This window comes from Alternaria triticimaculans (genome assembly GCF_023758025.1).
Source record: "Alternaria triticimaculans strain BMP 0046 chromosome Unknown scaffold_1, whole genome shotgun sequence".
Classification (NCBI taxonomy): Eukaryota; Fungi; Ascomycota; class Dothideomycetes; order Pleosporales; family Pleosporaceae; genus Alternaria; species Alternaria triticimaculans.
The window spans coordinates 1,391,913-1,418,384 of record NW_026055958.1 but is presented as its reverse complement, the minus strand read 5'-3'; the positions used below and the strand labels follow the sequence as shown (position 1 = coordinate 1,418,384).

The window sequence follows — 26,472 nt, the reverse complement described above, 5'->3', positions numbered from 1 at the left end:
ATCAACACCTCGATAATCAGTCGATGAGCCAGCGGAAGATGTCCTGCCAATGTTGGATGGCAATGGCTGTCGGCAATTTGTCTAACAAAAGGCCTTGGTTTGAGAGTCTGGGCCCACGCCACGTGCTGGTAGCGCACAGCGGACACCCCGCTAAGTGCTTGCCCAGGCCCCAAACCACCAACAGCCTACCCCATTTGTCGCAGCCACCTCCGGATTTCCATCATCACAATGGCTGTTCACGCGGGGTATAGGCTGGGCGTGACTGTCGGAAACGCCTTGACATGCGCCTGCGCGCTGTACCGGAGTCAAGACCGCCAGACTGCCGGGTCCAGACAGCACTATCGCGGATGCTATGCTGCTTGGAGCTCCTTGGTATGAGTACTGCTAACCGCTGTGGTGAATCGTCTCCGGAGCTATGGGCTTGAGGCTCCGTGCCAGTGTCAATTCGATAGGTTGTAGGCGAGATAGCTTGGAGAGCTTGTCAGTGTCCAATGCAAATTGCTAAGTTTTGGAGAGTCTGGGGTACGGTGGAGCCGACGCCGCAAAGAATCTGGGGAAGGCGAGATCAGTAGTCTGGGGAAGCCAATGTGTATATGAGGTCGAGTATCCTGCAGTTGTGGATTTGGTTCTCTCTCATCCTTCTCCACCACAAGTCAGATCTTCTTTTCTCTTCTCCCTTACGCCTTGTTGATCTTCTCGTCGTTCATCAAGGTCTACATCTTACCCCCTTGACGGGCCTCAGAGGACTCCGAGAGTCTCCAATAGCTACCATGGCATCTTACGCTGAAGAGAAGGGCAACGTCGCCACCCTAGAACGCATCGAGTCCGACACAACCGCCAGCAATGCCGCCATCAGTCGTTTCACACCCGAGGAGCAGAAGAAGATTGTCCGCAAGGTCGATTTTCGTCTTATCCCCACACTCGGCTGCATGTACTGTGTCTCTCTCATGGATAGAACCAACCTAGGTGTCGCCATGGTTGCCGGTATGGGTGTCGATCTCAAGCTCACTGGCGAGAGATACAGCATCATCGTGCTACTCTTTTTCATCACATACGTCGCACTCCAGCCACCAGCTACCGTTGTGCTGAGGAAGCTTGGTCCAAGACTCTTCCTGCCATCTATCGTCATCATCTGGGGAGCAGTCATGATTGGCTTCGGTTTCGTCAAGGAATGGCACACACTCATCCCACTCCGTCTACTCCTCGGTATCTTCGAGGCTGGTTTCTTCCCCGGTTCTGCATACCTCCTCTCATGCTGGTACAAGCGATTCGAACTCCAGAAGCGCAACACCGTCTTCTTCCTCATCGGTATGCTGTCGTCTGCCTTCTCAGGTATCCTCGGCTACCTCTTCTCTCTTCTCAACGGCAAGGGCGTACAAGCGGCATACTGGCTTGGTCCCCACTACGGACCCACCAAGAAGGCGCCCACCACACCCGTCAGCTTCGGACCTGGTCTCTCAGGATGGTAAGTCCTAACTATACGAAGTGCATGTGAGACATATACTGACTTCGTACTTTCACCTCTTTAGGAGATGGATCTTCATCATGCAAGGAGTCATCACCGTTCTGATCGGTGTCGTTGGATGGTACTTCATCGTTGACTTCCCCGAGCTAGCAGCCAAGCCCAGTGCGACCCAAAAGAAGTTCCTTGAGCAAGACGAAGTGGACTTCATCGTCGCCCGCATCGAAGAAGACCGCCACGATGTCATCGCTGAGGAGTTTAACCTCAAGAGCTACCTCGCGGGCGCCATGGACCTCAAAGTTTGGGGCTTTGCTCTCATCTTCATGTTCACAACCACCATCACCTACGCCATCGCCTACTTCCTGCCCATCATCCTAAAGGACGGTATGGGCTTCAGCCCCGCCGCAGCAAACTGCCTCATCGCACCTCCTTACGTCTTCGCCGCTTTCGTCATGGTTGGCTTTGCCTGGGCAGGAGACAAGTACCACATCCGCAGCCCATGGGTCATCGCCAACGGTGTCCTCGCTCTCATCGGTCTTCCCATGATCGGCTTCAGCACCAACGTCGGTGTCCGATACTTTGGTAAGTCATTCATCCCCATTGCCCTCTCTGTACATGCACTAACAACCCCTCTCAGGCGTCTTCCTCGCTACCGCCGCTGCAAACGCAAACGTCCCCTGCATCCTCACCTGGCAAGCCAACAACATCCGCGGCCAATGGAAGCGCGCTCTCTGCAGCGCTACACTCGTCGGCGCCGGCGGTATCGGTGGTATCATCGGTGGAACTGTCTTCCGTACCCAGGACGCACCTTCCTACGTCCCTGGTATCGTTGCTTGCATGATTGCGTCGGGTATGATCATTATCATCTCGCTGTTGCTCAACTTGAAGTTCTGGATGGCGAACAAGCGTGCCAACAACGGAGGCAAGATCATTGAGGGCCTTGAGGGCTTCAGGTACACTCTGTAGATACCCATTGTGTTTATGTGGGAGGGGATGATGATATGAGTAATGAATTATTATGTGTTCAAACGGTCTCTCAAACTATCTTGCAACTCGTGAAATCCGCAAAACTCAACTACCCTCCCTTCCTTTCGCGGAAACCCAAGCCAGCGTCGACGTCATTCCTTAGCCACGGCGACGCCCAAGCGGGATCAACCATCCATGCCGCTCGCCCGTCTTGGCCCTTACTTCCCCCCTACCTATCCCGTGACGAGCAGCATGGTTTGGAAACGTACCTAAATATTCCTTCTTGGAAGACGGACACGTCCTCTTGGTATACTTTACGTTATGAGCCGGGATGAGGTAGGGGAGCGATAACCGAGGCGGCGCGGGGATGACGCAGGTACGCAGTCAGACCGTGAGTGAAGAATGATGTGTGAGCGCTCTTTGGTCATAGATGACATAAAAGACCGACCTTCCCTCTACATCAAGCACAAGATCACACCGCGCAAACATCGACTATTTCTTCAGCCACAACTGCGACCAAGATGCACAACACCATCGCCGCCGGCCTCGTTACCCTCATTTTGCCTTCTCTAGGCCACGACGTCCAATTCTATACCGGCATCCATTGCCGAGGCGAACGTCTTGGTGGAGTAGTCGGCTTGACGCCAGATGATGGTTGTCAGGACGGCAGCTTATACAGCACCAACGCTCAATCTGTCTACATCGCCCAAGGAGATACCGATGAAGACCTTATGATCGCCTTCTATAAGGGTGACAACTGTCCTCTCGATAACGCTGTCGCAAAAGGAAACGACGGTGCGTGCCTGAGCGTCGGCGGGGCCTACCAGCAGTTCGGTTCCTACAACGCTCTTCCCATCATCTCGGCTCAGTCCCAAGTGAATGATATTCCTTCGAAGCTCCAGCATGGGGCTTTGTTTGAAGATGATGGTGGTGTAAGTTGCAAGACGAGAGCCATGATGCTGTTCTCTATTTCGGGATGCGATCGCTAATACTGTATGTGGAAAGGTCCAATGGCGCCTGCAGCAGATAGCAGAGAACGCTTTTAGAGGCGTTCGTGCAGATGAGTGGTCTTCCACCATGCGCACTGCCAACACGCAGCCTCTGCCCGAGTTTGACGACATGCACACCAAGTCGCAGAAGACCCCAATAAGAACTCCGCCGAAAACGCAAGAGTGAGCGCTGTCGCATCGTTTCGAAGTCCAACCCGAGCGCACGAGGTCGAACTTGCGCTTTTGCTGCTCCTTACCATTCAGCTCATCCTAACCGCGATCTCTTCATGCTTCGTTGCTATCGGTGGCCTTCATGGATAGTACTTTCCTCGAACAACCCAGACTGTGACTGCCCAGATCCAGCGTCGCTTCCAAGGTTTTCGGGAATGATCAACCGTGCCGAGCGGGCTTTGCTGGGCAACGTGCCGGTTCCGGTCGCTTATTGAGATGCACGTGACTGGCCTGAGAGTAATCACCTAGGTAGTCTCCGGTCTTTGTTTTTAGTGTAAGGCAGACCACTGAATATGGTTTAGGTAATGAAGATGAAGTGGTGAGAACACGAGCAGGATGGCTCAGTACGAAGCTCTGGTTGGCAGTCCATACTGCACGCGTGCTTCAGAATGCCAAGAATTCAGCCTTGTCCAGGGCTGTGCCACTGCCTTGACGTAAGAACCAACGCCGATCATCAAGCTCTGCTCAGGTAGTTGATTAGAACCACCGTCGCTGTGTTTCCTTCTCTTGAGGTGAGCGAGGACTTATCTCATTTTGCTTAGAAAACATGTCAACGAATTCGTTCCAAGACCACGGTGACCGCGAGGAAAAGGCACCACTGTACGCGCTTTCGCAGCCTGTCATCCCAGAATCTGACGCTCTTCCGACCGATATTCGCGAGTTCTTGACCGAAGTTCTATCTGTCTCTCGCGGACTCTCTCGTGAACATGCAAGCGCCATAGCGGACAAGTGGAGGCTTGGCACTGGACGCGAATTGCGCGACTACCCTCCGAAGATGTATCTCGAGATCTTCGGTCCGGAGGAGGGATGGTGTGTGTATAGAGAGGTTAAGACCAGACTCCTCAGCCAGAAAAACCAACGTGCATTACCTCGTGAAAGTCGCGCTATCTCAAGTATGTTCCACATGTCGGCATGACTACGACCATGCGCTGACCAATGTTCTAGTTGGCATAGGTGTTTTCTTCCTGGTAACAGCCTACTACCTGATTCCTGCGTTCTGGTCGTCATCACGTGCGCTACCTCTGCGGGTGATGGCTTTTGTGGCATTCTCTTTATTTGGTGGTGGCGGCTTGATCTTGTGCATGGCGGCCGTGTCATCACCACCCACTGTTGATGAGCAGGTCGAGCAGGAGCTTATGAAGGCGTTCGTGGGAGAAAATCTAACTTCCAAGAAGTAGCAGAGCTTGGAGTAGTCATGGGTTGATAGAGAGAGAGAGCAGCTCCGAGAATTGGACGACCTCTGCATGGATGCGATCATAGGGGCGACCGGGCTGTCTCGGTTAATACGCGGCTTCCATTCAAACCTTCAACTTTCTTTTCCTCAGTGTGAGACAACATCATGTCTGACCCCGCGGAGCAATATATCTCGCATGACGCCCCTGGACTAACGGACCCTTAGAAAGTTTTCGTCGCAGCCTCGAGTTCTGGACAATGGACGGGTGAGCGGCGTGTTGCGTCGCGCGGAACCGTGCCTGCCGGCACTCGCAACGTCATGCTTACCAGCCCTATGAACGGACCGGACCACCAACAGAGGCCATCAGAACCCGAGAGCTCGAACACCAGAAGGCGCCTGCACTCATTCGTCCGTAAAGCGTATCCGAAGTCATTCGGGCCTTTATCATCCATCTCAGCCGCAGCCTAGCAGGTGAGCGTTTGTGGATGTTATCGCGACAACAATCTGTCCGTCGCAGCTTCCCGACAGTCCTCGCGCCGCGGAAACTACCAAAGTCATTGGAGGAACAACTCTTTTCTCTCGCCCGAAGTACTACGAATAGCGAGCTGAATCACAACGCCTCCTAAACGCGTTATCGCAGCTACCGAGCGCCAGGAACTGAGTTACCAAGCTTTCCGGCGCGCCACTTTTGCCCGCTAGTCGTAGAGCTTGTCCCACCTGGTACCAGATCCGATGCCCAGAACACTGGATAGGCCTTCCAACCCCAAAATGTCGACTCTGGACGCTTATCTGGGAAACGCTGGGTTTTCGCGATGCCCTCGTGGTCTAACACAGGTGCATGGGTCCTTCTCCAGAAAGATTTCCATATCCACATCACCCTGGTCCTTAGAGCTCCAGACTGCCGATGCATGGGTGGATCGTATGTACAACACACCACTTAGTCGATCAACGCCGGGATGAGACCTGCCTTCTCAGTACCAACTCTGTTTACTCATGAGTACCGCCGCGGCTCGATGTTGAAGTCCCGCCTTCAAAATGTTCGGGTTAGGGGCTCTTTCGCGCGGTGAAATTGGCCGGACCGACACTGAACCCAAGCCACGTCGCGCTAACACGCGTGGAAATTCGTCAAGCAACGGGCGACGCTTCTAAGATTGTTCCTACCCAGACGAACGCCATGCAGGAACGCTCTTAGCTTCCCATAGTTCTTTGGGATCTTACTTTCGTTCCTGCATCCTACGCCCATTAGTAGGTACCGCTTGGCTCTAAAGCCGGCACCATCAATATTGATGGACAAGACTATCTTCCCAACAGCGGCATCTCATCAGCGATGGGGGTTCGATCAAAACGGATTGCCACCGTGAGGATCTCACACGGCAGCAGCTATCGATTGTGGCTTTTGTCCCCTGGCCTCTCTGAAGAGACCCACCGGCTATCTACCCTGTCAGATGTACCTACGAGTCGGGCGACAAGCGTGAAAGCGGATTTAACGAGATGTCAGATTGTAATCGGGATCCAGACCACGTTGTCGTAGTATACCCAATTCGGTGTCAGCCCCGTGAACCCTTGGTGAGGATCTTCGAGCTTAAGTACCATCTAATATCATGTACTTCCGATCTCCATCGCTCGCTTCTCATCCTCGTCGATTGATCGTCATTCGTTATGCGCTCGTTCGCTGTTGCCGCCCTGCTCGGGCTTGCGGCTGCTCAGAGTAGTGCCTCTAATGCCACTCTGAGTATTGCGAGTCGTTCTTCGACATCGTCGACGCCTCTCACAACTACTTCGGCTACCTTGACAGGCCCCAGATCGGTCATCACTGTCGCCACCGATGGATCTGGGGATTACACCGCCATCAATGTAGCCGTAAAGGCTGCACAAGATAGCGGTATCGCCACTGTCTCCGTTCTTCCTGGAACCTACTCCGAGGCTGTCACTGTCATCGGACAGGCTACTGTTACGATCGCCGGACCCTTTCCTACAGCTGCGGATGATTGGTCCGAGAACAAAGTTACAATCGCTGCTACTACTGTTCCATTCAGCATTGGTACGGACAAGATCAAGGGTGTGACCGTCCGCAACATCAACATCGTCAATTCAGCTGCCGTTGGCCCAGGAGCCAATGCGGCAACCATTTCGCTCAGAGGAAGCAATGTTGCTTTCTATGGGTGCTCCATCATCTCGCCTGGTGGCACTGTAGTCTCCGCTACCTACGGAACGGCCTTCTTCGCCAATTCGTACATCGAGGGCTCGAACTATCTCTTCTACAACTACCCGACTATCTATCTGTACAAGTCCACCATCGTTCCTCTCAGTTCGAGTGCTCTTATCGTGTACAGCAAGGGTGGAACCCCTAACGGAGGTACCTTTGCGAACTCCACGGTCGTATTCGATTCGAGCTCGATACAGCAGAAGACAGGATATACAAACAACAATGTATTCTTGGCGGCGCCAGCTGCCAACGGTTCAGTGGCAATCTACAGGAACACAGCAATGGGAAATTTGATTGCCCCTGCTGGATTTCACCCTTCAGCGGCTACCACTCCATCTTTCTACGGCGAGTTCGCCACTACCGGTGCCGGTTCTTATAGCAAGAACGCCGCAGCTCGCCCTAGCTACGATGTTCTTCTCTCGGCTGATCAGGTGTCTCAATTCACCATCGACAAGGTCTTCGGAAATGCTTTCTACCCTTACGCTAGCTCTTCGCTTGCATGGGTCGATCAAAACGTTATTGCGTCATTGAAAGCATCGAATGATGCTCAGATTGCTTCCGCTTCATCTGCTGCGTCGACTGTTTCTTCTACAGTGTCTTCATCAGCTTCATCGATGGCTTCGCTGGCCAGTACCGCCAGCTCCATCTCGAACGCTACTATTACTGCTTCCACAATGACCAGTGCTACCCCAGTAGCCTCTTGCACGATCGCAGCCGCAGCCCCGACTCTGATAGTCTCCAAGACACCCGGACCATGCGAGTTCTCGAACGTCACGTCAGCTATCAGCGCCCTCCCCAACGACGGAAACCCATATACGATCAAGATTGGCGCGGGTACATACGTTGAGCAGCTTTCCATCACTCGCAAGGGGAAGGTCACTTTGAGGGGCTTCACCGACTTCACCAATGACTACACTATGAACAAGGTCCGCATTGAATTCTCCAGGGGCGAGCTTACCAGTGTTGGCAAGAACGAGCAAACACCTGTAGTATACTCCAAGCCCAGCGGCGATTCGGGAATGGCTTTGTACAACATCGACTTTGTCAACACCTACCCTCAGACTTCCAACACCGCAGCACTGGCTGCCGACTTCTACGGAGCGAACATTGCTGCCTATGGATGTTCCTTTGTTGGTTTCCAGGACACCCTACTTGCTAACAAGGGTACACAAGTGTTCAGCAACTGCTATGTTGAAGGTAGTGTTGACTTCATTTGGGGTTTCTCCACCGCATACTTCCATCAGTGCATGATCGTTAGCAACACGCCTGGCGCTTTCATCTCAGCACAATACAGGGCCACCGCAGACGCCCCCGGTGGATATGTGTTCGATTCTTCAGTCATCACATACAGTGCTACCTACGGCAACACCTTCGGTACGACCTACCTTGGCAGGCCTTACAGCCAATTCTCTATCGCTATCTACACGAACTCGTACATCGACAAGCATATCTCTAGCGCTGGCTGGACCGTATGGCAGACAAACAACCCTCAGACATCAGGAGTCACATTCGGCGAATACAACAACACGGGCCCTGGCAGCTGGACGGACACAGCCAAGCGGGCCGACTTTGCCACAAAGTTGACAGCGTCCCAGGCTGAGAAGTACACGCTTGCTGCATGGATCGGCAGCACGGCATGGTTGGACATGGATGCGTACAATGCGATTCCTTCGTACAGCCTTACAGGCCCCACGACCACCTCGCCATCACCATCTCCGTCCCCTTCTACTAACGGTACCGTGACTGGACCGACTACCACTGCAACTGTCAATGCCCACCCTGACAGCGGTACTGTGCCGCCCCTAGGCGCTGTGGTCGTTTCCAAGGATGGTAGCAACGGCGCTGCGTACACCAACATCACTGCCGCACTCGCTTCGCTCCCGCAAGATAAGACCAACCAAACCATCTTCATCTACCCGGGTACCTACAACGAGCAGATCCCATCGGTCAACCGTCCTGGTGCCGTAAGGATCATCGGGTACACCGCTGGTAATCCAGGTCAGGCCTACAAGGATAATCAGGTCACCGTCTCCTTCGCTCGTGGTTTATCCGTCTCCCCATTACCCGTCGGACACTCAAACGCGGAAACATCAGTCTTTTCTACCGCATCAAGCAGGATTAGCATGTACAACGTCAACATGATCAACACTGATAACCTCGATGGTGCCGAGCCTAACTACGTGACTCTCGCGGGCTCAATATACGGCAATGACATCGCCTTCTATGCTTGTTCGTTCGACGGCTGGCAAGATACCCTTCTGAACGGAGCTACCGCTGGTTATCAATACTATGAGTCGTGCTACATTGGAGGTGCCATCGACTTCATTTGGGGCTACTCCAAAGCATACTTCAAGGGATGTACGATCGGTGCCAAGCGCAAGTCATCGGCCATCACGGCGCATAGCAGGAAGTCGAGCACCGAAATTGGTGGCTACATCTTCGATCAGTGCCTGTTCACTGCGGCTCCCAATGCAGTCGATGATCTTACCGGAAAAGTTTACCTCGGTCGGCCCTACTCCCAGTACGCGCTTGTTGTCGTGAAGAACTCGTATCTCGACGCTACGATTATTCCTGCGGCGTGGAAAATATGGTCCGCAACCGACCCACGTACCGATCACATCACCTTCGCCGAGTTCAACAACTCGGGTCCTTCAAACTGGGAGCAGAACGTTGCTGCCCGTCAGTCATTCGGGTATGCTACGCTACTCACTTCCGACACGTACTCTTTAGCTTCTGTCATGGACTCAACAGAGTGGATTGACATGACTTACTTCAACTCGATCGTCACTCCACTACCTTCCGCGCCCGTTGTCATTCCTCCTGGACCCATCGTTGTCGGCGGCAACTCGACTTTCAACGGCACGACCCCACCGACCGATGCTCTTATCGTCTCCAAGACACCGATTGCTGGCGTCGTGACGTACGATACTATTCAAGCGGCTCTCAACGCTGCGCCAACTACGAGCAAGACGAATGCCACGATTTTCATCTACCCTGGTACCTACGAGGAGCAGCTCATCATCGCCAAGTCCGGTCACACCATCTTCCGTGGCTACTCCGATTCAACCGATGATTACACCAAGAACCAAGTTACCATTCAATTTAGCCGTGGCGTGGATACTCAAGGTACCTCTGGTAGCAACACCGACGGAGCGACTGTCTACGTAAAGGGCAACTACTTCCATGGTTTCAACATAAACTTCCGAAACAACAACGGCACGCAGCAGAACATTGCTTCGCTCGGCTTTGCTGTTCAAAGCAGCAAGTTTGCTGCGCTGTACGGATGCCAGATCTATGGTAACCAGGATACTCTCAGTGTGTCTGGCAATCTATTCACCTTCAAGACCTACATTGAGGGTAATGTGGATTTTATATATGGTAGTGGATCTGCCTACTTTCTGGATTCGACGATCGCCTCCAACGAAGACGGCATCAGCATCACAGCTCACAAGCGTACTACCAACACAACTGCTGCGGGCTTCGTGTTCGATCAGTCAAGGATCGTGCCTGCACCCGGATCTGGGAAGTTTAGCAGCGTCAGCCTTGGTCGTCCATGGAATAGCTTCTCGCGTGTCGCTTATGTTGGCTGCTACCTCGATGCCATGATCAGCCCGGCTGGATGGTCGCAGTGGTCAAAGACCAACCCGCAAACTGATGGTGTCACATACGGAGAGTACCATAACACTGGCCCAGGTTCTGATATCTGCAAGCGCGCTGCGTTCTCCCAGCAGCTTTCGGACAACGATGTTGCTCAGTTCCAGCTTGCTTCTTTCTTCGCCACGACTGCGTTCATCGATTTCCGATTCGTCGATACCCAGCCTTTCGCAATTGGTATGGGCTCGCCCCAGGTTTGCAGCACTGCATCCTCGTCCCTCATATCATCGTCAACAATGTCTGCCAGTGTTTCGGTATCTACTATGAGTCTCACCTCTTCGAGTAGTCTACCGTTGGTCACAGCATACACCACGACTACCGTGATCGCCCCACTTACTGCGAGCACCTTTGTCACCGCCCCTGAAGTCACTTCGACTACTGTGGTGAAAAGCACAGAGACGCTCTCGATCAGTGCCATCGACGTCATCAAGACCAGCACATTAAAGGTCACTGCCACCACCTCGATCGTTTCTCCTGACGTAACCTCCACTGCCACTTCGGTAGTAACTGAGGATGTTGGCCTTACTGTTACCCCGGAACCTGTTACCAAGACCAGCGTCGTCAAGGGTACCGTGACCGAAGCTGGAGTGACAACCAAGGGCGCTACGACTTCGACGGTCAAGGGCACCACGACTGTTACCGTTCTGTCCACCTCTTCGCCCAAGCCAACATCAATCACCGTCAGCGAGGGATCCACAGTCTTCATCACGAGCTCGAAGACTCAGAAGGCAGCTTCCACAATAGTCAAGACTACCATCTCGATCGAGCCGACCACCACCAAGACGACTACCGTGCAACCCAAAGACTCAGTCACGATCAGTAGCACGTCCATCAAGACAACTACCAAGAAGTCCACTACCACGCTCTCTTGCATTCCCACTCGCAGCGCGGAGAAGCTGGTCCGCCGAGGTGCCGTCCTTCCTCGCGCTGTGGCTAGCACTACGACGGTCACCGTCAGCACTACCGTGAGCAGCTACGTAGCCACAGCTACCGCAACTCAAGCTGGCTCGACCGCCTTTGTCACAGAGTTGTCCATCGCTACCAAGACTACTTCCCTGAAGGCCAGCACCAGCACAGTTACAGTCACATCCGTGGTGAAGACATCGACGATGGCTCAGGCAGGCTCTACCTACTACACGACAATCGTTTCAACGGAGAAGATTGGCAAGACCACCACGCTGAAGGCCTCCACCAACACAGTCTACTCCACCGACCTCGTCACCAAGACTGTCCTTTCAACAGTCACTGAGCCAGCGGTCACAGTCAGCTCTCTCAAGACCGCTTCAAAGACTTCGACTATCCTCGCAGCACAGGAAACCATCGTCGTAACCCAGTCGAGCGACGTGACTTCCAAGACAACGATTACGCTGCCTGTCTCTACGAGCACCAAGTTTGAGACGGTGACTCTAGGTGGCGGAGTAAAGACGGAGACGGTTACTGGGGCCCCCAAAACCAAGACGGTAGTTGCGAAGAGTACTGTGACGGTTGTCAGTCTGGTGACGAAGACGTCGAAGGGTGCGGCGGCTTGCACGGCATCGTAGATGATGTCAGAGACGTGCGTTTCAATTCTTGTACATATGTAGTGTGTAATGCTTAATGAAGAGACGCTTCAGTTTGAATGTGCTTCCACCTGAGATGTGTCGTGCTGAGTAATCGGGGCTGCGTGGGCGGTTCTCGTGGTGGAGACGAATGAGGCTAGCGCAAGCGAGGGGTCCTAGGAGCTTCAGCCCACCAAGCCTCGTGCAGCCCACGTTAGAGGCGCGTCATGGCACCAAAAGTCATCGGAGCCGTCTCCTGCTCCGGCGCGCGGGATGGCGGGGGCCAGCTCAACAGCTACCGTTTTTACGCTCGTGCCCCCCGATTGCGCATCGTCTCCCCATATCATCCGACGCCTGTCCTGACGACTACACCGCTTACTGAACAAGCCCGCGAGCCATTGGCAGACTCAACAGCGGGGGTCCGTTACTACACTATCTTGGTAAGCCGCCGCACCCCCGACGTACGTCCAAAAGCAACCTGGGCGGGTGGAGAAGCAAATATCGTGTACAAAAGTGGGATTGGCCGCTGGGCATGGCCATTGAGCTGTTTTCTAGTGTTCTAGCCTCTTCGTCATACAGAGACTAACACCCTACGTCAAGGTCCCCACCTGTCGTCCTGAACCCTCGATTTCAGCGACACCACCGCTTCTCTCGCGATAACACTAACCCTACCTAAACCACCCTCACAACCGCAATCATGGTTCTACTCGGCGCAAGGAAACCGCCCTCCCGCAGGGGTATGCTCCGACCTCGCTATCGTACACAAGGACAGATGGGATAACACCGTGCTAGGCTCCATGGCGGACATGCCCAAGGATCTGAAGGAGCAGATCGACAGGCTCGAGGAGATGTTCGTGGTGAACACAGACAAGCTCAAGGCTATCTCGAACCACTTCGTCAAGGAGCTTGAGAAGGGCTTGTCGGAGGAGGGCGGAAGCATTGTGAGTCGCAATTTGCTTTGCGCTCTTCAGGATAGAGCTGACTGTGATAGCCCATGATTCCCACCTGGTGCATGGCCTTCCCCGACGGTAACGAGACCGGCAGCTACCTCGCGCTCGACATGGGTGGCACCAACCTGCGTGTCTGCGAGGTCACCCTGACAGAGGAGAAGGGCGAGTTCGAGATCATACAATCCAAGTACCGCATGCCCGAGGAGCTCAAGACGGGAACCGCCGAAGAGCTTTGGGGCTACGTTGCCGACTGTCTCCAGCAGTTCATCGAATACCACCACGAGGGCGAGCAGCTCAACCACCTGCCTCTCGGCTTCACCTTCTCATACCCCGTCTCGCAAGACGCCATCGACCACGGAGTTCTTCAGCGATGGACAAAGGGCTTCGACGTCGCCGGCATGGAGGGCGTGGATGTTGTTCCAGGCTTCAAGGCGGCTCTTGAGGAGCGCGGTGTACCCATCAAGCTTGCGGCTCTGGTCAACGACACGACCGGTACCATGATTGCCTCCGCGTATACCAACACCAAGATCAAGATCGGTTGCATCTTCGGCACCGGCTGCAACGCCGCCTACATGGAGGATTGCGGCTCCATCCCCAAGTTGAAGCATATGAAGCTCGACCCCAGCCTGCCAATGGCCATCAACTGCGAATGGGGCGCATTCGACAACGAACACCAGATCCTCCCAAGAACAAAGTACGATGTCATCGTTGACAAGGAATCACCACGACCCGGTCAGCAATCTTTCGAGAAGATGGTCGCCGGTCTCTACCTCGGCGAGATCTTCCGTCTCGTCCTCCAGGATCTGCACAAGGGTAGCGAATGCCACATGTTTGAGGGTCAGAACGCCAGCAAGCTCGACAAGCCTTACTCTCTCGACGCCGGATTCCTGTCTCAGATCGAGGAGGACCGCTTCGAGAACTTGCAAGACACAGGGGATCTCTTCCAAGAGAAACTCGGCATCACCTGCACGAAGCCCGAACTCGAGCTCATCCGCCGTCTTGCCGAACTCATTGGCACACGTGCTGCTCGTCTCACCGCATGTGGTGTAGGTGCCATCTGCAAGCACAAGAAGTGGGATGAAGTGCACGTCGGTGCCGATGGCTCCGTCTTCACAAAGTACCCCCACTTCAAGATCCGCCAAGCCCAGGCGCTCAAGGAGATCATGGACTGGCCCGCCAAGTACGGCAAGGGCAAGAACGACCCTGTCGAGGTGCTTCCTGCTGAGGATGGCTCTGGTGTTGGTGCTGCTCTGATTGCTGCGCTTACCGTTAAGCGTGCGCAGCAGGGTCAATTGGCTGGCATCCGGGATCCGGACACGCTTCTGGCTATGGCCCCTAAGGATGCGAAGAAGGCCTGATAACGGATGTCTTATTCTGGCAAATGAATGAATGATAGAATGTATATACGAAATGTGTCACATTTACCAAATATTTGGTCTTTGCAGAGTGAAATTGGTAAACGTTATGGGCGTATCTTGAGGCAGATGATGCACTGAAGACCAGAGAACTGATAAATACAGAACGCAACGTCATTCAAACACCTCAAATACCCTCAAGCATACTGCTCCACCTGCTTCTCACTCCACTCCCAAAACGCACTTGCCGTCTTCTTCCCAGTCTCGGACCAATAGTCCTTCCTCAGCGTCCCAACCCTTCCAAACGGCATAACCCACTCGCCCGTCTTGAGCTTCGCAGCCCCCGGTGCGAGGCCAGCGAACAACTCCGTGTACGCGCCATTAACAGTCGGGTACAACATGAAATTGGCGAAGAAATGATGCACAGCGTTCATGTTGCGTCCGAGCTCCGTTTTAAGGTTCCCCGGGTTGAGCGCCTGCAGTAGTTTTTCGTTAGTCGATCGACGCAGAGACCCTCAAAGAGGAGGAGCGTAAAGAAAAGGGGGGGGTGGGGAAACAAGAAAATTGATGGAACATACCACACTAACAACCCCCTCGCCCCCATACTTCCTCTGAAACTCCAAGGCGTGAAACACATTCCCACCTTTACTCATCCCATACTTTGTCCAATTATTCACATTCTTGGTATACTCCAGATTACTCATATCCACGCCGCCAGTTGGCGCGCTCATCTGCGACGCAATTGAACTCACCCAAATCACCCTCACACTGCCTTTTGCTTCTTTCTTCACGGTTTCCAGCAAGATTGGCGTGAGCAGCTTGGTGAAGAGGAAGGGCGCGACGCAATTCGTGCCGAGTTGCAGCTCATATCCTTGTTTTGTTGTGCTTCCGACTGGGGGGACCATGACACCTGCGTTGTTGAACAAAACATCTAAGCGTGATTCCTTTGCTAGGAATGACTCGGCGGAGGCTTTGATGCCGGAAAGGTCGTCGAGGTCGAGATGCAGGTAGTGCAGTGTGCCCTTGGAGTCTGGACATGCTTCTTTGATGTAGGATATCGCTGCGTGCGCTTTTTCGGCTGATCGCGCGGCGATGTAGACGGTGGCGTGGTGGGTGTAGAGGAGGCGCGAGAGCTCTTTTCCTATTCCTGCGGAGGCGCCAGTTACGATGTAGACTTTTCCGCTGAGGTTGGGCAGGGAGGTCTCGGTGAAGGCAGGGGCGGGTGGGAAGAATTGGCTGAATCGCTGGCCCATTTTGGAAGGGCGTGGTGGTTGTGGTAAGCTTTATTTTAATAATCGTGATTCTTTGATGGGGCAGCTCGTAGTAGTTTATAGATGTTCAGTAATCGCAAGAGGGCAAAAGACGTATATATACTCAGTTCCATCTTGAAAGCAAGTTCCCTCCATCCCGTTCAACTGGTACTTCGAACGGCCCGTTGTTCAAGACTCGGCTTCACCACGGCATTACCATTATACCAGCCACCCAGTCTCTAAGCCTATGAGAGGCCAGCAAACCCTGAATTAAAGTTGCACTATCACGATATACATTGGATACGTCGTAGTCCCCTCAAAGCACCGTGTTTGGTGCGTCCCGTGGTTGTGTTTCGGAGTTAGGACGATGTGCGCGGCGGAGTTAAATGACGTGGTAATCGGGCCGTATACTTCCAGGGTCGGTATGTTGGAGTGGGAGTGCGGAGTGGTGTTGTCGTTGACGACATGAGTTGTATCAATCAGGACTTGTGTTGTGGTACGGCTCTTCTTGCTACATCCACGGCTGGGTAATGTACGAGGTTTTACATGTCTCGCACCGGTTCGTACAAGATGTCACTTATTCTCATGCGAAGTACCTGGGTGGTTGAGATTCTCACATGAAGTTTTAGGCGTCCACGATAGGAAAAAACGCAGAACTGGTGACGGTGAGGTAGGGAAGAGAAGTCTTATCACTTTGGGCTTAGCTACCTAGATAACACCTTGATATGTGCCCAAAGGTCGCCGATGTCTTCCTCAACTCGTACATCTTCCTCGAGCAAACTCAGCACCGTCGTTCCCTTCATTCACTTCTCATTTCCACTCGAATTCGGTTTCAGATCGCCATCATATCCAAATCCCATGACTAGGTCTCAATACGGCAGCAAGCCCAGCAGTCCTGTACATGTCAGCCCGGTTCTGAGAAGTATCGCTGCGGATGAAAGAGTCGAAGGTTACTTACACCAAGCTGAGCAGGTTCCTGCCGGAAGTTAGCATATAGTCACATCTATATCAGAATCAGATCCACATACCCATCCCTCACCACAGTTGGTAGGCGGCCCTGCCTCGCATCTACGATCGCAAACCCTGGGTGGTGGGGTAGCAAGAGCAGCACGCGCTGATGGCGGCGGCTGCGTAGGACGGGTGTAGTGTTGCGGCTTTGCAGCTGCAAGGGCGGCGAGCAAAGTGATGGCGACAAAGGTCTTCATGGTGACGATTTTGATTAGGAATGTGGTTTGGGCGAGAGTGAAAGATGAGGACTGAAATCAAGGGGACACATGTAAGGATATATACAGACTCGCTACCAAAAAGGCGCCCAACGCCACCACAAACGGGATTGCTCGAAAGAGGATGGCATGAGAAGGCGCGCTCTAGACTCGCAAGAACACACCTGTTTGTGCGACTTCTCAGCTTATGGCTGACGTCCACTGCAAACATCGCTACGAATCTAAATCGAAAACGGAAAATGCGACCAACAAACGAAAAGGTACCTATGTAGACTCAGCGGAAGCTTGGCCAGTAACACAACGCGTAGCCACTGGGTCAGTAAGAGCTCAGAGAAAGATCGGATTTCGAGACTGCATGACATAGTAGTGTAGAGAGTGGGTAGGCGCCAAAGGCGACAATACAATCATTCACAGCTAGCGTTTGAGCATTGGCAATTAGTGGGCTCAAGGTGCAAGAATAGAGCAGTTGGGAACCAAAGGTTATGCTTGCGAAGGAGCAGGTATAGTATTGATTGGAAGACGGTATTCGTCGTATGACATCACATCTATCCCGCCTTCCGTGCGTTCCAGAATTTCATGAAATGATAGTCCAAATCCCACTAATCTCCATCCAAATCTTTTCTAAGCAGTGCAGCAAGACCATCTCAATGATCTGCCTAAGCTAAGACCAGGCTCAAATCTGAGTAAAGCGCACTCTATTCCCTGGTGCAGCAGGACCAGCATTCCTACATCACGTTAGCTCACATACTAGCCTCGCCAATCGAAGAGCACATATGTAGCATGATACTTACACCAGACTTGACAGCCACCTGTTCCACGTTAGCACAATACTCATGTTGAATCTGGAAATTTGATAACATACCCCACCTGGGCAGTCTGGCTCTTCAAAGAGACAGATCTTCGTGCAAATTTGAGCAGGTACGACAGGAGATGCCGCTGCGAAAGCGGCAAGAACGGCGATGAGGACAAAAGACTTCATTTTGGTGATGATGTTGGAGGCTTGTTGGTCTGTACGAGAGATAGAAGGGATGTGTAATTGCTGTAAAGAATGCAGCTGAACACGGGCGTACACGAGGGTAATATATACACCGTAACCCACTCAAACACCCACCAAAAGCTTCACCGGGGAACACGGTCCACAAAGATCCTCAGCCGTCGCCGTCGCATATACGCCGACAGACAGCTTCACTACTACGGCTTACATGCGAACTAAATCCCACACATACCAAATCTATACATTTGGCGCGAGTACAAACGCCACAAATGCTCCTTCCACGTGCTAAGCAAATTGACGGGGCTGATCTACCATAAACAGCAAATGAGCATGATGACGTTGAGGGAGAAGCGGGTGAAACGGCTGCGATGGCGGTGGTGGTCAAAGCGATAGGCTTTTCCAAGCCATCGAGATGATGTTGGGTGGCAGGAGGAAATGAAGTACAAACAGCCTTGGCGCAATATACTGCTTACCCGGTTTCGGGGACATGGGTTCCCCGCATTTTATGGTTTGCATGCGTAGGGCTTGCTGTTGTAAAAATAGACGTGTCTGGGGTGGAGGTGCGAAGGAATGAGTGGTCGTTTGTGAAGGAGGTGTCATAGAGACGGACGTGAAGGATATACGAGAGGATTGCGAAGTCCTCTGCGTTGATTGTTTGTACGGTAGAAATCGGCCCGTCGACGTTCGCGATGACGCTTCTGTGACAGCTTCGTGTGCTGGCCACTGGAGAGAACTCCGGGCGCGGAGAGGAGATGAGCGTAAGCACCGACTTGGCATTTCGTATTTCGTATCAATCTATCACCCGAGACTGATACTACAACACCATATCAGCGCGTTTCCATCTTCTCGTCATGTCATTTCGCCCCGGTGCCAAGTGCTACGAGAGACGCCTCGCAGCTAAAAGATGGCAACGGCATTCGGTGGACTCGCAACACCACCTGGTACCTATGCGACAATCAGCTCATGTCTTAGTATCAGCAACTTGGCAAGACATTACCTTCAACGGCACACTACTAACAAAGCAAGTACTCCGGCCCAACTCTTTACTCTTCTCACATAACCGCTCCAAATCCCACATCTCACCTATCATGACACCCCATCCACCCAACAGCCATTGATGTACTAAGCCGCCGCCCTGCATCTCGTTTTCCCAGGTTTCACCCGCGTTGATACCACCTGGGGCGCTGTGTGGGCCTACGAGCGGAGACATTTCGAATGACGGCGCGTCGGATGCTGCGAAATCGTTAGAAGTGTACCTTGAGTTGTGGTTGGAGGTGTTTGAGAAGAAGCCAAGGAGACGTTGGATCATGAGAAGATGAGATGAGGTAAGACGAGCGGATGCTTACCAACAGCAACGAAACCGTTTTCCCAAATCCATTGTAGCGTGTTCTTATCCGACTGTACGCCCAGGAACGTCGGTGGCTTGTCTTTTATCGCCCGTCTTTCTTCCTCGCCTAGCTTGGCGTAATCACGCGTGAATCCTGTTCGTAAGAGTAGCAGATCGCCTTCTCGCGTCTTTATACCTGTTTCTTGCACCATGTCTTTTAGTTCCTCGGCCGTGATGCTGTTGGCTTCGAGCGCGTACACTTCTTTCTTGCCTTTCTTTTCCAGATAGCGCGGATAATCTAAAATGATACCCCGAGCTGTGATACCGCCAGAGTTGGCAACACGATCAATGCCGATGACTTCCGAGGACTCGAGATCTTGCTGTGAGCGCCCACCGTAGTACTTCTTTGCACTCTGGTAACCGTAGTGGCGGAAGCCGTCCCACTGGCTACTTCCCTGTGTGTTGAAATCCAGATGGTCGTCGTTGACGGTTCTCTTGGCACCATTTGGATGTTCTTTGTTCTTCATCTTCCAGGAGAAAGATGGGCGGTTAAAGGATGGATGGGATGGTAGGTTGAGATACCAGTCAAGTGAGACCCGGTCACCGGTTTGTATCTCCTGGGCCGCTGCTTTGACGGCTGATGGTGTAATCATGTTTAGAGCACCGAGCTCGTCGTTTGGGCCGTACAGACCCCATGCGTTTCCGGGTGGACCATTCTTGTCGAGTGGGAGATCCTGGAATGGAGGACGCGATGGTGCCATAGCAGTGTCAAGTATATATGGAACGGTCTGTAAAGTGACAACTTCGAGGGCTTACTGATGAGTTCACTCTAGAGAAACCACGATGTAGAAATACTTGTCGGTCTTTTGAACACCATCTGGATACACTGCTGAAGCTATGTGACGTATGGTGGGGTAAAGGGCGGGGTAACTTCCGCTCGGTAGCTGACGAGGTGGAAGTGACGACCGCGAATCGGACAACGGAAACAGCATTCTTGCCAATACGTTGAAGCGCGAGCTTGATTGCTGTCTTTGGTCAGGAGTTCACTCTCCTTGATTCACCTTGTTAAACGACAACTTGTGTAGGCGCTGCGTACGTGCTTTGGTATTGCAATACCTACTGTGCTGCAGCAATTGATTCAGAAGTCGGGTCCCATCCCTACGCCACTTCCTCTTGAGCCTGTGTTCTTCAAATGCGCGCCACTGCCTTTGAATAGGCTTTGCCAAATGAAGGCTTCACTTAACAATAGTTCAATGTCCTTTTCGGTCCACTGACGCGTTGGCAATGATTGCAGAAACATCATGACCTCTTGAAAGTCCATCTTTCGTAGCTGATCGGACCACTTTACGAGGAACGCAGCGCATACGTAGAGGTGGAATGACGAAAACCCATCCTCTTCGGCCTAGACAATGTTAGTGATGCACTTAAGAGTGTGGTTACGTAGCTTACCAGGTATGTATCCCACATGCGTATCGTATTCTTTACAGATATCTCGCGCATCAAAAGACAGTTCATCCATCGGAAGCTGAACTGTATAAACTCTACACCCTCATTTTGGAGATGCTTCGCCAGTTGATCATCGATGCGCGTTGTGAGATCTCTAAGACTAGCCACTTGTCTTTGGATCCCTGGTTGATGCGCAATGTAGTTGTCTTGAATCCCATCAAGGAGTTTGGTAAGGCACCAAAAGGAGTCGGCCTCAACAGCGTCCAAAACTTGCTTTGGTAACTGTCCAGGATCCATGCCGAATTCAATATCCGGATCTGAAATGTAGGCGCCCAAGAAGACCTGCCAAAATGGGGTCACCAAGTCATTGATGCCCTGGACATATCCTGACGCAGGGTGCCGTATCGCCCACACGTATAGTATTCGCTCGAGAGACCGTTGCGTCGCTTCGTAGCTGTAGAGCTCGAGATGGGGGTTCGTCCGAGGCACGTCAATGCTGATCTGATGCCATATAGCTTCGTCCAAGCCACGTCCTCGTCCACGGTTTGTTGAAGGATAGCCCGCGCCACCTGCTATTCCAGATGCTACGGCGCTAGCACTACCAGATGTACCTCGTTCGAAGGCCTGTCGCACTCCCTCCAAGTACTCTTTCCGTTTGCGCTCGAGTGTCGCGACCCTCCGCTCGCTGCTAGTTGGCAGGTAGCCCAACAAGATTTGCCATGTCATTGCGCGTACTTCAGACGGGACTCCTGACCAGGCTGAGTCGCGAAGGTCTGATAGCGATATGGTGCTCGCCTGCAGTATCCTCTTGAACTTGTTGATCCTTGTTGTGCGCGCGGAGTGCTCTTCGACCTGCTTCGCGGAGGCGTTCGGGGGTAGACTAGGATGCGAAATGAGATGCAGAGAGTTTGCGGGATCTCGAAGAATTTCCTGGTACTGCGGCCGTAAGATCTTCCCTTCAATCTTCTTTGCGGTCGGGTAGTTGGGTATGCCTCGCTCCTCTGCAATATCACCACTGTCTATACCACGCCACGCCGTTGAGCCCAGACTTTCCCTGCTGACGTGTCCGGCGGTTTCCTTCGTCTTGGATGGCTGTTTCCGCCGGCCCTTCCTCCGCATGTTTGCGATGCTCGGGAGCCCAAACTCGTCTTCGTCATCCTCAAACATGTTGTCGGCATCGTCTTCGTCCCCCTCGTTCCAGTCTTGATGTGTGTCATTAAGAAAGTAGCTGTATGTGGCTCGCGCAGGACGGGGTGATATGGTCTTGCTAGACCGGCTCGGTGCAGCGCTTGACTCGCGACTGTGGGTTGCCGATGGCGGGGTTCGAGGTCGTGAGTTGGATCCGGAAACGCTCCTGTGACTATTAGCTACAGGCCATTAATAGCATACAAAACAACGTACAAAGAGCTGAAGTTGAGTATGTCGGCATGGGAATAGGATGCGCCGATAACCTTCTTGTTCGGCGGCGGCGAGGAAGCGGAATTGGACGTCGTTCGCCAGAAAGGAGAGCCAGAGCTGCGCATGGAATATCAGCAATCAGAACCGGTATGCGACTGCAGTGTGCAACGTACGAGGATCGGTCTGTATGCAGGGAAGCGATATGTTAGCTACCCCGGATACTATGACGCTCTCTGTGACTTGGATGGGCACACACCGACCTGGACCATTTCCTGGCAACTTGTTAGCAAACACACAGATTGCGCGTACAACTGAGTAGACAAACCTGCTGCTGTTTCTTGGACGCCATGTTGGAATATGTGAATGCTTGTTCCGTGCCTCGAGGCGGCCCCGCTGCGAACCTGAGCTCCGAATCGCTCGACCCGGAAAGTACGAAGGAGCCTGTAGGTTTTGTGCCGTAATGAAGAACTCTGGATATCCCCAAGATAACAGCCTGTTCTTGAATCACCGCACCATCAATAGTACAGCTATTCTATACAACATGGCTGTACTGGGTATGTCGTAGGGCTCGTGCATGTATCCGTCGCGCCTGCCACGCCAAGCCCGATGCTAGCGCGCCTGCCCATTGCTCTGCTCTCATCTCCTCACTCCGGCGACAGACTCTTCCTTCTATCACCTCCCTTCCTTCTAAATAATCCGACAGTCCCGCCCCACTAATCGCGACTCTACTTTCGCGCGCTTGCTCCTTCCTCGTTCCCGACATACCTTTTAGGAAGCTCTTCTTCAAGACTACACCATGGCCGACGAGAACTACGAGGATGACATCTTCGACGATCTGTCAGTATCTCCAGCGCAACGTAGCTTCGCGCGTGTAATGCGACACTTACTAACGGTCCACCAGCTACGATGATGAGCCCGCACAGAAGCCCGCGGCTGCCGCACCCGCACCAGCCCCCAAGACCGAACCTGAGCCTACTCCAGCCGAGCCCGTAAGCGCGCCTCCTCAGGATACCGCACAAAACAACGGTCAAGATAGCGCGCCCTCTTGGCCAGCCCAAGGCGCGGCAGACGGCGACTCGCACATGGACCAATCCGGTTACAACGCTGGCGGCGAGCAGTCGTACGACAATGCGCCCATGGATGATGACAACTATGGGCCAATTAACGTGAAAGAAGACGGGTAAGTCGTGCAATGACTAACATGATCCCCATCTATCCGAGGCGCATCACAAGGTAAAAGAGCATATATCTTCCGTATCAGGGCATCCGCCGAGGACATGTTGTTACCAGGACCAAAGTCATCAACCACCGCATAAGACATTCTGCTAGAGCATCAGGCACCATGAGCGATACCAGCTCTCGTATGACACTTTACATGTACAATCAAGGAACAAGCTTTGGACACGGAGTGTGTCTTACCTTCAAAAGCACCTGGGGTCATGATTGGCGCAGAGTCTGGGATGAAGGTCGAGGAGCTAGACACCTTGCGAAAGATTGTGGTCCATATCGCCCATTGGCGAGGCGTTCGATGCATGGCGGAATGGGCCACCAGTGTTGGTTGTTAGAAGAAGCTGGAAGACACAAGTCAACCGCTCAGCGATACTCAGAGCAACCATCAACGCGCCTCACGCAGGGACTATCGCGGCTTGCCCGAACTTTGGCAGCGCCTCATGTCGATATATACCTAGGTACTTGATAGCGCGTACCAGCAACGCAAGCAGAGGATAGCTACCGAGTCGTGAGATAGTCTGAGACTTCCACACTCGAATTCATAGCAGAACACAGACGTTTCATCCGAATCAAACTGTGCCTTTGCAAGGGCTACTTTTGCACCTCGAAACTTGGACATGAGTACGTGGAGTGCGTTCTTGGTCGATATGATTGGTGTACGCCACGAAGTCGACACGTCCAGGGTCGGATGCGGCGCAGGAGTTGGTGTCGCTTAGCCATTCGTCAGCGGCTGCGGTCTTCCTCGCGAGCGGCAAGGGAACCTCACGATACCAACATACATGTTCCTGTCGGTCATCAATCAACCACGACAAGCTATGGAACACGAACTTTTCGACACTGCAACTTGCGAAATCACTTTCGATAGCCCCGCTGGCGAACAACAATCAGCGGTGCAGTGCGATCAACTCGACAAAGACTGCGACGCCAGCCTACACCAATCACTGATCCACTGAGATTGTGTCCTGCTATATCTCGCCAAAGATGACAACTGGAGATACGGTGGACTGTATGCGAGGATGCTGTACTTGCGACTTTCTGCATCTTTAGCCTTACCAATATGGTTTCGACGGCATCATGATGACGGCCAACGCCAGCCTTCACGTCAAAGGCCACCCAACTATATACCTACGGATGCTCTATGATGCGCCTCATCAATCTCGCCTGCTCTTCCTGGAGTTGATGATATGGAGCAACATCTTGCTAACTTCAACCATAGTAAAATGTTCATTGGCGGTCTGAATTGGGAGACAACAGAAGGTACGTGATGACACCTTAGTAGAGCAAGGCATACCCCAGTCTTACTACACAACTATGCGCTCAAACGTAGGGACTTACTAAATCCCCACAACAGATTCACTCAAGGGTTACTTCTCACAATTTGGCGAAGTCAGCGAATGCACCGTAATGCGCGATGCTGCTACCGGACGCTCGAGAGGATTCGGCTTCCTTACATTCAAGGACCCCAAGTGTGTGAACATCGTCATGGTCAAGGAGCATTACCTCGATGGTAAAATCGTATGTCTACTCCCATCGACGGCGAGCTGCCAGCTGATACCATGCAGATTGACCCCAAGCGTGCTATCCCACGAGAGGAGCAGGAACGCACCAGCAAGATTTTCGTCGGTGGTGTGAGCCAAGAAGCAACCGAGGAAGACTTCACCAACTTCTTCAAGCAATTCGGTCGCGTTGTCGATGCCACACTCATGATGGACAAGGAGACCGGTCGACCCCGTGGTTTCGGTTTCGTTACTTTCGACGGCGACGCAGCCGTAGATGCCACCCTACGCGGACCTCTCCAGATTCTCGGCAAGCAGATTGAGGTCAAGCGCGCTCAGCCCCGTGGCAACATGCGCGACGACGATGGCGGCGATGGCAACAAGAAGTTCGGTCGCAACAACAAGTTCAACAAGTTCAACGACGGCGGTAACGGTAACCAAGGTGGCGGCAACAACTACGACAACGGCGGCGGAAACATGCAAGGTCAAGGCGGCAACAGCGCCATGTCTCCTGCCATGATGGCTCAGTACTGGCAACGAATGCAACAGTACTTCCAGTCCATGCAGCAAACTCTCGCTCAGCAGCAAGCCGGTGGTGGTATGCCCGGCAACCCCATGGCTGCCATGGGCGGCATGAACCCGATGCAAATGCAGCAGATGCAACAGCAGATGATGAACCAAGGTATGAACCGCGGCAACGGCTCCCCGAATCCTCAAATGATGGGTGGCCCAGGTGGTATGAACCCGATGCAGATGCAGCAAATGCAGCAGATGCAAATGGCACAGATGCAAGGTGGAGGAGGCCCAGGAGGTCAAGGTGGTCCGGGTATGATGAATCCTCAAGGTGGCCAGAGTGCCGGTGCACGCCCAGCTTACACCGCTCAAGATCAACTCGCTTTCGAACAGCAGAAATACGAACAACAACAGGCTCGCCGCCAGCAGCAACTCTCCGGCCCCGCCGGCTTCGGTAACCCCCAGGGCGGCCCTCAGAGCTGGGACGGCATGTACGAGGACGCGCCTCAGCCGAACATTCCTTCCGGTCCCGGTGGTGGCCGCGGCGGCTTTAGGAACAACCGCTCTCGCCAGGGCTCTAGCCAGCCCCCTGCTGGTGGTGGTCAGGCTCCCATCAACGCTCCCACTGGCCCCAAGAACGCGGGTGTTAGGGGTGCAAACTACCGTGGTGGAGGTCACCGTGGTGGCGGTGGTTTCAGGCACCAGCCCTACGGCGGCCGTGGTGGTTAGACGTGGATTCAAGAAGATTCAAGAGATGATGCCCGAGAGATAGGTCGAAGTCAAAACGGAGATGTGTTTACTCTTTTGGGTGGAGTCGGGTTTGTACATGGTGGAATAATTTCAGTTCGTGATATGCATGGCCGAGATCTTGATTTTGCGCTTCCTTTTCTTCCTCTTTAGGATGGGATGGGAGGGTAATGACATGGTATTGGGATTTGCTGCATGAACAGGCTGGAGGTGGTCTTCTTCTTTCTGTATACTAGCATTTTCAAAAACAAAAAAGTCTATTTCGGCGTTGTTGGTGTTCTCATCTTCTCGATGCATGAATACGATTGGATTCCCATGACCAC

At 53.0% G+C, this 26,472-nt stretch overlaps 8 protein-coding genes across 8 annotated transcripts; 5 read left to right on the top strand and 3 right to left on the bottom strand.

Annotated features, from left to right (window-relative positions):
* Positions 1-770: 770 nt before the first annotated feature.
* J4E78_000486 (uncharacterized protein) lies at positions 771-2,428 on the top strand (the record flags this gene model as incomplete). Its single annotated transcript, XM_049361149.1, has 3 exons — positions 771-1,465; positions 1,530-2,044; positions 2,100-2,428. The coding sequence occupies 3 exons, from the start codon at positions 771-773 to the stop codon at positions 2,426-2,428; spliced, it is 1,539 nt and encodes a 512-aa protein (XP_049226432.1).
* Positions 2,429-2,949: 521 nt separating this feature from the next.
* J4E78_000485 (uncharacterized protein) lies at positions 2,950-3,604 on the top strand (the record flags this gene model as incomplete). Its single annotated transcript, XM_049361148.1, has 2 exons — positions 2,950-3,360; positions 3,434-3,604. 2 exons carry the CDS (start codon positions 2,950-2,952, stop codon positions 3,602-3,604), a joined length of 582 nt encoding a protein of 193 aa, XP_049226431.1.
* A 2,877-nt stretch (positions 3,605-6,481) lies between these two features.
* J4E78_000484 (uncharacterized protein) lies at positions 6,482-12,223 on the top strand (the record flags this gene model as incomplete). Its single annotated transcript, XM_049361147.1, has 1 exon — positions 6,482-12,223. The coding sequence occupies one exon, from the start codon at positions 6,482-6,484 to the stop codon at positions 12,221-12,223; it is 5,742 nt and encodes a 1,913-aa protein (XP_049226430.1).
* A 694-nt stretch (positions 12,224-12,917) lies between these two features.
* On the top strand, positions 12,918-14,528 carry J4E78_000483 (uncharacterized protein; the record flags this gene model as incomplete). Its single annotated transcript, XM_049361146.1, has 3 exons — positions 12,918-12,957; positions 13,013-13,161; positions 13,212-14,528. The coding sequence occupies 3 exons, from the start codon at positions 12,918-12,920 to the stop codon at positions 14,526-14,528; spliced, it is 1,506 nt and encodes a 501-aa protein (XP_049226429.1).
* A 194-nt stretch (positions 14,529-14,722) lies between these two features.
* On the bottom strand, positions 14,723-15,778 carry J4E78_000482 (uncharacterized protein; the record flags this gene model as incomplete). The annotated part of the gene is made up of 2 exons (XM_049361145.1): positions 14,723-15,001; positions 15,278-15,778. 2 exons carry the CDS (start codon positions 15,776-15,778, stop codon positions 14,723-14,725), a joined length of 780 nt encoding a protein of 259 aa, XP_049226428.1.
* Positions 15,779-18,889: 3,111 nt separating this feature from the next.
* On the bottom strand, positions 18,890-20,080 carry J4E78_000481 (uncharacterized protein; the record flags this gene model as incomplete). Its single annotated transcript, XM_049361144.1, has 3 exons — positions 18,890-18,937; positions 18,990-19,225; positions 19,339-20,080. The coding sequence occupies 3 exons, from the start codon at positions 20,078-20,080 to the stop codon at positions 18,890-18,892; spliced, it is 1,026 nt and encodes a 341-aa protein (XP_049226427.1).
* A 377-nt stretch (positions 20,081-20,457) lies between these two features.
* Positions 20,458-22,288, bottom strand: J4E78_000480 (uncharacterized protein; the record flags this gene model as incomplete). Its single annotated transcript, XM_049361143.1, has 3 exons — positions 20,458-20,721; positions 20,769-22,119; positions 22,167-22,288. 3 exons carry the CDS (start codon positions 22,286-22,288, stop codon positions 20,458-20,460), a joined length of 1,737 nt encoding a protein of 578 aa, XP_049226426.1.
* Positions 22,289-22,959: 671 nt separating this feature from the next.
* Positions 22,960-26,131, top strand: J4E78_000479 (uncharacterized protein; the record flags this gene model as incomplete). The annotated part of the gene is made up of 5 exons (XM_049361142.1): positions 22,960-23,000; positions 23,065-23,343; positions 24,610-24,650; positions 24,745-24,908; positions 24,956-26,131. 5 exons carry the CDS (start codon positions 22,960-22,962, stop codon positions 26,129-26,131), a joined length of 1,701 nt encoding a protein of 566 aa, XP_049226425.1.
* Between the last annotated feature and the right edge of the window lie 341 nt (positions 26,132-26,472).